Source organism: Anser anser (genome assembly GCF_964211835.1).
Source record: "Anser anser genome assembly, chromosome: 18".
NCBI classification, from domain to species: Eukaryota; Metazoa; Chordata; class Aves; order Anseriformes; family Anatidae; genus Anser; species Anser anser.
In genome coordinates, this window is record NC_139739.1 from 3,958,906 (window position 1) to 3,970,574 (window position 11,669).

An 11,669-nucleotide genomic window follows, 5' to 3' on the forward strand; every position below is an offset into this window, starting at 1 on the left:
CCGCCTGGGAAGTGCCTGAAAATGTCGGGCCGGGGCAGAGCTGGGGGGCCGGGGAAAGGGGAGGGCGCTCCCCGGCTCCCCTCCCACCTTCTCCGGATAAATGGGCCGGCGGGAGGCGGCGGGCGGGCGGCAGTAGCTTGCGGCGGAGCGCGGCCCGTCCGGCCTCGGCTCCCCCGCCGCGCCCAGCGCTCCCTGTCGGCGGGGCCGGCCCGGGCTCCGCCGCGTCCCCCCCCCTCCTTCCGTGGGGCCGGGGGACCGCGCCTGTCTTCTTCCCTTCTCACCCTCCCTTCCCCGGGAACCGCCTGCCGGGCTGGGGGAAGGCAGCCGGGGCAGCCCGTCCCGGCCGATGCCGGCTGTCCCCGCCGCGGCAGGCACCGCCCGGGCTCCGGCAGGCTGGTGGCGGCCATCGGGACTCGGGGCGGGGGGCCCCCGGGCGCCCTTCTTCCCCTTCCCTCCCTCCCTGGGAGGCGCTGGAGGATTTTCTCCCGCTGCGACCCCCTCGCTGCCCCCCAGACATGGTAGGTCACCTCCAGCTGCAAGGGATGGACGAGAGCCTGAAGGAGAAGAGCCGGGAAGGCTTGCTGGACAGCCCGGACTCGGGGCTGCCCCCCAGCCCCAGCCCCCCTTTCTACTCCCTCTCGCCCGGCAGCGGCGAGGGCCGAGCCGGGGGGGGCAGCAGCGGCGCGGACCCCCCGGCCCAGGGGCACCGGCGAGAGGCCAAGGACGGCAAAGTGGTAAGAGCCGGGGAGATGGGGGAGAAGGGCCGGGAGAGCCCCGGAGCGGGGGGGGCAGCGAGGACGGAGCCTGGAGCCCCCCCCTCGGCTGCGGCCCCCTCGGCTCCCCCGGGGCTGCGGGGCACCGCCGGGGGGTTCTGCTGGGCTCCGGGGTGGCGGCACCGCGGGGGGACCCCAGCAGAGGCACCGGAGAGCAAAGGCAGGTCTTCGCCGCCTTCCTGCGGCGCGCAGCGTGCTGGCACCGCGCTGCCCGGTCCGTGCAGGCTGCCTCCAGCATCGGCTCCCGGCTGCGCGCCTGCATCCCGCGGTCCTCCGGGCCTGCCCGTGCAGCCACGTCTGCTGGAGCCCCCGCTGAAAAGAGAGAGGGAAGAGTTTGTTAGGACAGGGTGCAGGCGTCTGCCCGGGGAGTCGGTGTGGGGGCATGGGCTGGGGAAGGCTGCGGGTCCCTGCCCCTTGCTGGGTTTTGGGGCGCGAGGCTGCACGGACAGGGTGGGTTTGGTGGCTTGTCACGCAGGCAGTAGGGCCATAGGTTCTGGTTAGCCTGACCCAGTGCCTGGCCAGCAGCTGCCTGCGGGGTAGGATTTGGGTAGGTTTCCCGTGACTATTATTCAGCTTGATTTTATTTATTTCTGTCCCTTAGCCGTAGAAAGCCTCTATAAAACACGAAGTTTAGAACATAAGCGATGGTGGGAGAAGTTTTTAAAGGACGATGAAAGTTCATCCCCAGGGATCTTTCGGATTCTTTTTTTCTAACATATAAAAGGCTTTTGTAGGTGGAGTCAATACCGTTAATTGACTGCTATGGAGAATAAAAACTGCAACACTAATCTTTCTGTGGGGAAAACTTATCTGCCAACGGATTAGTGACAATTTGGAGACTTCTTCCCAGTAGAGACACTTTGCAATAACTTAGCACACCCTTATTTTCTTCCTCAAGTTCTAAGGCTATTTTAGCTTATTGAAAACTGCTTTTTACTCTCAAGCATGCCAAAACCATCCCCAAGAACAATGACTCCATCTCATCAGAGTACGGTGGGTAGGGTGTGAGAGATTAATTATGAAAATAAAATCCCAAAGCCTCTAACAACCACTGACTGTGGATCCAACTTCACAGCCTTACCTGCTGTTGCTTGGGCGTGTGCGCTGCCTTGATGGGACGGCTTATGTTCAAAGGGTTACTCACATGCCTCTGATTTGGCAGGATCAGGCTGTTGCTGTGCATTTGTAAAATAAAATGTGGGAGGATGATGAATGAAGGTTTGGTGGACCAGAAAACAGCTGGGGTGGAGGTGTCTGCAAAGCTCCATGATGGGGATATAACAGCCTCCATTCCAGTAATCGTGACAGTCAGCCACCACTCCTCTCAAGAAAGCCCGTAGATATTGGAGATGAAAGATCGTAAGAACAGAAAAATCTACATCTTGGACTGCTTGGATTGAGAGTTATAGTGCTCCTAGAGGAAAAAGTTATTCGGGTGATCTGTGCAAAGCAAAACTACATTTTTCAAGTTACTTTTCCTATTTTGATCACAAATTAGTATTTTAAACATTACAGAGGAACTCAAAACTGTGGATGTTTGATTTTTATATCACGTTGCAACAGCATGGGTAGCCTTGGGCCCCAGCTGTTAGGGTAGGGGTTTCATATACTGCAGATATTTCCGTGCCCTTAGGTCCAGAAGATCGTGTAGGTACTAACAGTGAAGCCAATTTGAGTGCATTATTTGGAGCGGTGCTGGACTGTGCTCCCTAACTCTGTTTGGTATATTGCAAAGCAAAGAACCAGGCAGGAGTTTTCACTCCACTTGACTGCACAGAGAATTTCACTTCTCACTTCCAGCCTGCAAATACTTGCAGCTGCTGTTAAGAAAACAGGAAAAATACAGAGAGCATTGCTTGCTTTGTACTTCTACATTTCAGTGTCTAATTAGCTTTAACCTTACCATTTAACAAGGACTTGCAGATCTATGAGCAATTATGCAATCCATGAATGTGCTTCTGTTTAACTCCACTACTCTGCTGTTCATCCGAGCATGCAGAATTGGCAAATCAATAATTGCAGCTATTTGCACACCAACACATGCTTTTTTAATTGCTGATTATGTTAGTGTTTGTTTTGCTTATAAACGTGACAAAACCAGGAATGCAGTCACCACTCTTTGTGCTGTAATACTATAGAACCATATGTAACTCAGTTACTAATGGCCAAAATTCTAGTATGTACAGTTACAATAAATTGCTGTCAGGTGAACAAAACAACGTTCCAGATCTGTGGGAAGGATTTCCTACCATTCCTTGCTGCAGACCTATCAAAACCACCAGTCTGAACCCAGTTGTGTTCTTTTGCAGTCAGCTATTTTGCTCCAACTTCACAAATATGTAGCTCCTCTCATACAGACCAAAATGAGATTGCATGCCCTTATCGAAGACTTCTTTTGTGTGTGTAAAATCCATGCTCTCCCTGCTTTGTGTCATTAATTGATTCTGAAAAAGTAAACTCTTTTCTCTTTAATAAGCACGACTTTGTTTCAAAGACAATGCACCATTTATTCACATTTAACCAGCCAATTTGGCTACAGCTTTGGGATCCAAGAAAATATGAAAGGCAATTTAGGACCAGAGTCATAAATACCACAAGTTCAACACCATTTAGGGACTTTTTTTTTTTTAATTTTTATTTTACTTGCAGTGCAGCAGGAATTGGCTTTTATTTCTTCAAGTAAAGTCTATGTAGGGAATTTGTCAGTTGTTTTCTGCTTAAGTGCTAATATCCTAATGAAAATAGAAGGTAACTTTGACCTAGTTCTGCCTTTTAAATCTGAAACATGATTAAATTGATCTTTCAGCTTGGGTTACTGAATTCCCTAGGCTTTTCTTGTAATGCTGGGCCAAGGGGAACACACATACCATGGAATAAATGTCTAATAATAGGCAGAAAGAAGCAGTTGCTGGAAGGGTAGGGAATGAAATGGCATCAAGATAGCTAGATCTGCTTAGAGTTTTCCTCCTTGTTGTTGCCCTGTGATATAGTTTTAGGCTAGAAGGACTGATTTTGAGCTCTTTCTAGTGCTGCACTGAAATAAATGCTTGGCATCCGATAGCATCACTCCTAATGGATACCAGAAGGGATCAGGACCACGTTCATCTACAGAACTATGCATCTTGAAGCAGAATGCTTCTTGTCCCTTCCCAATGCTGCTGCCACTGCAACAAGTTCCTTTTTATTTGAAAGATTAAATATGTATGAATTCAACACCAGCCTCACTGTGCACTGACTTCTGTGGGACTATCCCAGTGGATCAGTGTTCAGATGAATGCCCCCACATAGGGAATTTCTACTTACGTTCAGGAGCTGTTTGACAACAGTGTGGTGCCAGAATATGCCCTCTGTGGTGGGAAGAGATTCCAGCTTCATCTTCCGTACCGTGGAGGAGGAGTGTACCTTGCCTCTTGGTGTAGCTTTCAGGGGCATGGTCCCATCAATAGAGTCCAGGTCAGCGTGTGTGCCAGGCCTGTTGGATTTATGGCCAATATCAAAAAACAACAACAACAAACACCTCTCCCTGACATGCCACTTATTGAAGAGCCTTTGGGGCCACAGAGCCCACATCTTGCTCTACGCTGAAAGAGCTCCAGGAAGGGGGGCTGTGTCCTGGGGACGGGGTGAGGAGCGTGGCCATGGAAGTGTTTCCAGGCAGCACGTAACTTCCAGGCCTGCCACCCCCTGCAGGGAAAGCACCTGGAGAGAAAGGCCCAGCACCCCCAACCTGAGCCAGCTTGCAGCCCGCACACGCAGCAGGTGACACGTCTTCCCAAGTCCTCGTGGGTCCCAGCGGCTCTGAGGAAAGCCCCAGGCTTGTGCAGAGAGCAAGGCAATTTCCACTGTTGGCACGGTGCCTTTTGCCCCAAATGCTGTTCAAATGAAGTGGAAATGGGCAAATCTCTCAGCAGGCATCAGTCTGCACCACTGGTGCAATTAGCAGCGAGACGGTAGTGTCAGTACACCTAAGCTGGTGAGCTCTGTATCAGCTGGGGGGGGGGGCAGGCATGTATTCTTGATTCAGGCAGTTCGTGATAAAAGCAAGCAGGGAAAAAGTCATAGGACTCTCATCACCTATGCTAAAAATATGGCTATAGCTAGGGTGATGTCTTCTAGCTGTTTAATTTCTATTGCATCTCTAACACTGGACCCTAAGTGGAGTAATACTTTTCCCACTTGAAGTAGAAGAGGCAGGAAGGATTAATTCTTTGAAATAATAAAGCTCTGCTTTATACTTGAGGTCTGCATTTACTGTTATCACTTCCAAATAAAATCTCATCCGGCTTTAGTATAAATTACTTGTAATGTGCAATACATAAAGATATTGGGAAAATAAATGGTCTGTAAAACAAATACTGCTTATCAGCTAGCGCAGAGAATGTAGATGTGTGTCAAATAACTCAGCCAGATCTTTCATTACAGCTGTAAATAACAGCTGAGTAAAGTGACATTTTCATGGGCCTGACATGTTACCGTAGTGGGAAAATGTGGTGAGAGATTTGCTTATGCCCTAGCGAAGTTAGGAGCTGGGAATTTGGGAAGCTGTATCCTGTTTGTATCCCTGATGCTTGGAAAACCATTTCCCCTTACAGTCCCTAGGGATCTAATGCCAAATCCTGGTGCCTTCCACATAACGACTGTGCCTAAAGGAGTCAGTTCTGGTCTGTGTCGCTTTCTGGGGAAAAGTTTTTTTTTTTTTTTTGGGGGGTGGTATTTTTTCAAGTCACATTAATTTCCTTCCTTTCTTTTTGCTTTGCTGCCTGGAATGTGGAAGCTACGAGAACAGCCAGTAGACTGCAGGCCCGTTTCATGGCACGTTATTTACCATAACTCTGCTTCCATTCTTGTAAAATACCCCAAGCGAAAAGCATCTTAACAGAGCCCGCTAATTCTAATTAATTATTAGGGGTAACAGAAGGTTATTCTGCCCACCGTATTATTTTTGCCGTTGTTCTCTGGGGTCTGAATACCCCCAGGAACCAGTCGCTGAGATGTCACTCCTGGCAGGTACAAAGCAGTGACACGGAACTGAAGGACGTGCATCAGTCGTAAAGCAAGTCCTCTGCAATACTAACGTCAGCACAAAGGAAGTGCTCTTGATCAGCAGTAGGTTGAATTCTGTTTAGCAACTGATTTTATGTGTATTTATTTATGTACTCCTTGAAAAAAGCAGAGCTTAGCTACCCAGGCCTTTACATGCCTGAAAGGCATCAGAGTTAAGGCAGAGGGAAAAATGCAGCCAAACAAGAATCACTTCAACTTTTTAATAATACTTTAACCCTTCGCTGGTTCAGACAAAATTAGGTACTGGAAAGGAAATAAAAATGCTGACATATTTACCGCTTAATTTTCGTTCACCTTGGCTCTGTTTTAAGGGCATAACATGTACTTCTGCCTCCTCAGCCTTCCTGGACTACCAGACTCATGTTCTCCCTGGATAAAGATATGGGGTTGTGCTGGCTTCTACTGGGCTGTGGAGGATGGTAGGAGTTGCTCAGTTTTCTGCTGAGCATCTGCTAAGTAGCAACACAGCTCTAATTACTGGGGACAGATTAATTAGGTCCCAGCCGTAACCTTCCAGCACAGCAATCCTAGGGTTTCTTTGGATAGACAGACCTTGACCTGTGGGCAGCCTGCTCTAAAGGGCTTGTGCAGGGCTACAGAGAAACTCACCTTATTGTGAAGTGTCTTGAGATTGCTGAGTGATTGCTAGAGATGAGCCAAGGATGGTGATTTCTCTGGCAGGTCAGCAGTCCGGTGCTTCTGTTCTTTCAGTCTTTCCTGTGCAGAAGGAAAAAGAATTGAGTCAGTTCTTGTTGTTTTTCTTTTTTTATGACAGGCTGAACATTTTTGTTTTGTTTCTACCTTAAAATACATTTGAAGGAGCTGCTGTCAAACTGTTGCCAAAAAGCCAACTTCTGGCGTGTGTCAAGCATTCGGCATTTCAGCCCCAAAGACAAATCTTCTGGAAAGCTTGGATGCCCTGTTACTTGCTTCCAAGCTCCAAGTGAGATTCAGAAGCAGGTATTTCAGAACATCACTGGAGGCAAAATGAAAAGTCATCTGAAGTGCCTTTCAGTTGCTGCTCTGTAAAATCTGCACCCGCTGTTTACTGACCCTTCCACCCCATGCAAGCAGTTCAGTTGCTTGGGGAGCAGACTGCAGGGTCTTGCTGATGATTTTTAGACCATCCTTTGTAAGGTATTTACATCTTCCATCTGCAGAATTCCAGGTGACTTCCGAGGTTTCCCACCTGCAGCTGCTGATGGTAGATGAGTGTGAATCTGTAACGGTCTCTGCTGGGTGGCACAAGTCATTCACTGGCTTCAGCTTACCCATGTCCACAATTGTCCCAGCTTTCTAAATTAACAGGCTTAGTCTGCAGGTCTGAAGTTGATGCTAATTTACAGCATGGATGTATGAAATGTGTTATTCCCTTTTTTTCACCCTTCCCCGCCCAGATCAAGGTTAACTGTAACTCGCAGTGGAAGTAGTCTCATCACCTCTCCAGCCAGAACTAACCTGGAGAGAAGCGAGTCCTGCTCTCACCAAATGCAGTGGCAACTTTTTCACTGATTGATTTCAGTCATGCATGAGAGATCCTCCCTGCCTCCCTGCATGCTGGTACTGTTTCTGCAGCATGTTCTTGTTTCCTGTTCCCTGCTGTGGGGCTTGTGATTTCAGCAGACAACGTTTGCCTCTGTCCCCACGTTGTGACGGAGCAGCACCCCCGGCACGCAGCAGGCTGCAGAGCCCGTTCCTTTACAAATGCCGGGGGCCAGATGTCCAGAAGCATTCCTGTGAAGCCACAGAAAGGACCTTGCCTCCTGCATCCGTGTCTCCAGGGGTGTTCAGAGCATGCTTACTGTCAGCATATGTTAGCAAGAAGTGGGAAGGTTTGTTGGTTTGTTTGCCTGGGAGCACTGAAGTTGCTTCTTTAAAATTGTTTCTTTAAAACAGCACTTTACAGACGCCCTTTGCAGAGCTCTTACGAGATTTGGATTTCTCTTGTGTTAATCCAGCAAGGATGCTCGTGGTTACCACCCTTCCAGCTTTGTTATTTGGTGTTCTAGCAAGCCAGTCTGGATCTTAAAAGCAGCTTAATTCACAACTGTTCACAACCTTCCCTATGGAAACGGCGCAAATAGAAACAGGCACGTGTGTTTGTCTGACACCAAAACAGCTTCATGGAAGAAACATCAGCTGTAGCACAGGCTCTTTTACATAGGAAAGAAAATCTCCTGCAGGAGGGACGCATATCCCCAGCCCTTCTGCCTTCACCACTTGAGACAATCTGCGTCTCTTTGCAGGTGACCCCCCAAGAGAGCAGCTTGCCTGCCTTTAGCAGAGCCCACGAACACGAGCACATGGTGTTTGATTCCAGCACCCAAATGAACCTCTTCTCACGCACAAGATGTCTTTAGAAAGAGCACAGGATGTTTGCAGGCTGTTAAAAGCAAGAGATCTGCACCCTTGTGAAGTAAGGCTTGTCGGATCTAAACAATTCACATTTCAGAAGGAAAGGGCTTTATTTACAACCAGAAAGGCTGCCCTTGCCCTTCCCTGTAAAGAGTGTTGAAAGCAATCCAGGAATGAACTTTGCCTTTTAGCCAGTGTTTGCTAGGGAGAGTGAACACATTTTCCTCCCCCCTTACAAATTTCCCCCTTTTTTCCCCTCATCCCTTGTACAAATATTGTCCTTTTTTGGCAGCGGATTAGAAACAGTCAAAAAGAGTGGCTGGCCATTTTACCTTACAATTTAACACAGTAGTAAAGTGCAGGGATGTTTCAGTAGGGAAAGAGTAAACAGCTTTGTGGCTTTGGGACACAGAATTGAAGGGCTTGGAGAATTCAGATGAAGCAATGACATTGTTTTGCCTTAGCCTAAGGCAGCGAGCCCAAGCCACCAGAGAAAACCAGACCTGAGCTAGTGTGAGCTGATGCTGTCGAGCGGACTCCAGAGGTTGGCCAGTTAGCAGCAGCCGAGGGGTGACCTGGTGAGCATCGTGGGGGTCTGCGTGGTGTACAGGGCAGGGCACAAGGGGAGGCACCTCACCCGGCACCAGCGGTAGGAACAGGGCCACGGCTCCAGGATTGCCCCCTGTTCCTCCCGACCAGAAGGTGCTGGGGAAGGTGGAGGGAAATGGCACGGGAAGAGCAAGCCAATTTCTCTGTATCCTCAGCTGCCTTCAGTGGACACCGTGAGTCCTGAGACGGTCTGACTGACCAGGAGACTGATGAAAAATCTGTGTGATTCTAGCACACACATGGCTGACGTGTGGTGGAAGGTGGAAAAACTCCATGAGCTTTTCAGCCACCTAGAGACCTTTCAACCCTGCCCAGTGGCTGCCAGCCATCTCCTGTAAAGAGACCCTATGTCCCTGTGTGCCATAAATCACTGCTGACAGAAAAGTGGTGGCAGGGACCAAAACCCACAATGACATTTTTCCAGGATTAGGCTTAATTAGCTGCTGGGCTGGGTCCAGACACCAGACACAGGACCCCTGTATGTGGGAACTCATGTTTAAGAGCGCTCCACTATAGAGAAGTAGGATTATTCATTTTTGTGGTGGGCAGGGGAGCCTAGGCTGGACTGTGACAATTTGTCAGACTAATTAACTGCGGGATGAAATTAATCTTAAGAACCCACTTTCAGTGGCATGATTTGGAGCAGCTCCATTCATTAAGAAGTCCTGGCTTGAAACTGGTTCCCTGCATCGCAGCAGCCATGGGGTGCCCCAGTGTCTCACCCCGCGCTCACTTGTGCATGGTTAACGAGAACATCCCTTGGAACAAGCCAGCTGCTCCTGGCATGAAGACTTCAGTAACAGCTCATTCCCCGCTTGATCGTTCCAAGGGATACATTATTCTCAGCACACATACATATTTATGTGTCTGTATAAAACATATAGAAGCACTACTCACTTAAGTAGAACCACATCCTTTAAGTCAGCAGACTTGGGCTCTATCTCTGTGTTACATCAGACTTAGAGCCCTTCTTCATGCTTGGAGTCTTTGTAAGAGCTCACAGGCAGACAAGCAGTATTTTGTTTTGTTTTGCTTTTTGGTAAACCTGAAGCTTACATCTACAGCCTGGTCTAGAAAGCAGCTAATCTTGCCTGTTTTGCCTGCGAAGTCCTGGCTAAAAACCTAGCTTATGAGAGGCTGTGATAATTCATAACAGAGAAGGCAACAACATCAGGGTTAAAGAAGACATGTAAAGAATTGCTGTTCTTATGAGAAACGAGAAACGAGGAAGGAAAGGAAGGGCTACATTTCAAAGAGCAGATACTGCAGCAGGGAATGCCAGAGGTCTGGGCAGAGTCACTTACCTGGGCGGTGAGCTGGGCAGAGCGAGGTTGGTCTTGGTGGGACCGGAGGGCAGCCTGCTGTGCTGCATCAGTCCTGTGAGCTGGAAGGCATCTGCAAACAGAGACAGGAGGGTGGAGGTGTCTTAAATGCAAGGCCTGTGCAAGGTTTGTCTGTGCAAGGCAGGGATTAATGGTCCCATTCCATACCAACCATCCTAAGGCTTTTTTTTTTTTTTTTTGGCAACTTGACAGTGGTCCTCCCCTTTGAGCGTTCTGCGTGGGGAGGAGTGCCTCCCTCCTTGTGATGAGCACCCCTCTCACCTGGGGCCCTGCTCCAAATCTAGAAAGAGCAGGGATTACGGGAGGGAACTGGATGATGCTGAGAGAATCAGCAAGGCGAGCTCCGCTTGTGTGCAATTAAAATCAGTGCTGCTGCAGTGATGTGTTCTCATTGCTGAGGAGCCTGCCACCTGCAGTGTCCCCTGTGGGACTCTGAGGAGACCGAGTTCAGCAAGCCTGGAGGCACTGGTGTCCCCTGCCAATGCTGAACGTGCTGTTCCTGACTGCTCAGCTCTCAGCCACAGCACGTTAAGAACTGTGCCAGCCTCATCTATTGTGTTACAACGCTCACTGTGCTGCTCTTCCCTGCAGATGCCTTACCTGCTCCTGAACCCGACCATGCCGGAGATGAGGCCTCGAATGTACCCGGTGTTTTTCGGAGAAAGCATTGAAGTCAGCCCTGAGCCCGTGCAGGAAATTAGGTACAGATGGGATTGGGTAGGCGGGTGGGGATTTCTGTCCTTTTCCTTGTTCTTTTTCTTCTGAAAAAAAAAAATAAATGTGTTTAAAAATGGGAGTCATGGTTATTTTGATGGAAAAGGAGGGAGGGACAGGTAGGAGGCTAATGCCTGAATTAAAGACACTGACAGCAGCAGAGGTGGAGGCGACTAGGCAAGAACTAGGATGAGGCTGTAAGAGAAGAGGACTACTTCCAAGGCCAGCTCATTTCCAAGGCTATGAGAGAAAACTGTTACCATCTGTAGGCTTGCCAGCCTGTGCTAAGTAACCTAGTGGTCTTTATCCTGTTCCCTGCTGACTTGTATCCTCACAAGAAGCAACCCCATTATACTTGGCACCTGTTTTTGTTAGCCCTTGCAGCAGAGAAACCAACATTAGCTCACAGAGAATTATCCTCCTCTTGCCGGGGTGGTCCCTCAAGCCAGCAATCGAGGTGTTCTGACCTCCTGCGGGACCGCAGGCAATGGCCTGTGGATAAACGTTCCCTGCTCTTCTTTTGGTGTGGAATGTACTCTGCAAACAGCATGGAGCGGTTACACACAGCTTGGGGCACGGCCGGTGGGAGGACTATAAACCCAATTCCCACCCCGCACAACCTATGCAAACGTCTCTCTGGAAATGTACCCCAGTAAATCTCTGCTTGCTGAGGAACTGCCGGCAGGCATGGTTTTATGGTGATTACATCGGAGTCTTGTTTTATGTGCACTGAATGACTTGCTTACACCCTAGCTGTGCAAAATACATTACAGCAGCTCAGATTACATGCAGTGCACAATCAGTCAGCCCC

At 49.2% G+C, this 11,669-nt stretch overlaps 1 protein-coding gene across 2 annotated transcripts in view; it reads left to right on the forward strand.

Moving 5' to 3' along the window:
- The first annotated feature begins 457 nt into the window (after positions 1-457).
- The window catches only part of LOC310883670 (refilin-A-like), a 29,393-nt gene continuing 18,181 nt past the window's right edge, over positions 458-11,669 (forward strand). For both annotated transcript variants that reach the window (XR_014573641.1, XM_083804442.1), the window contains exons 1-2: positions 458-734; positions 10,736-10,845. Coding sequence is in view for 1 of the 2 variants with exons in the window: in XM_083804442.1 (XP_083660568.1) it covers positions 516-734; positions 10,736-10,845 (329 nt within the window). In the remaining variant the exon portion in view is untranslated. The remainder of the gene's footprint in view (positions 735-10,735; positions 10,846-11,669) is intronic.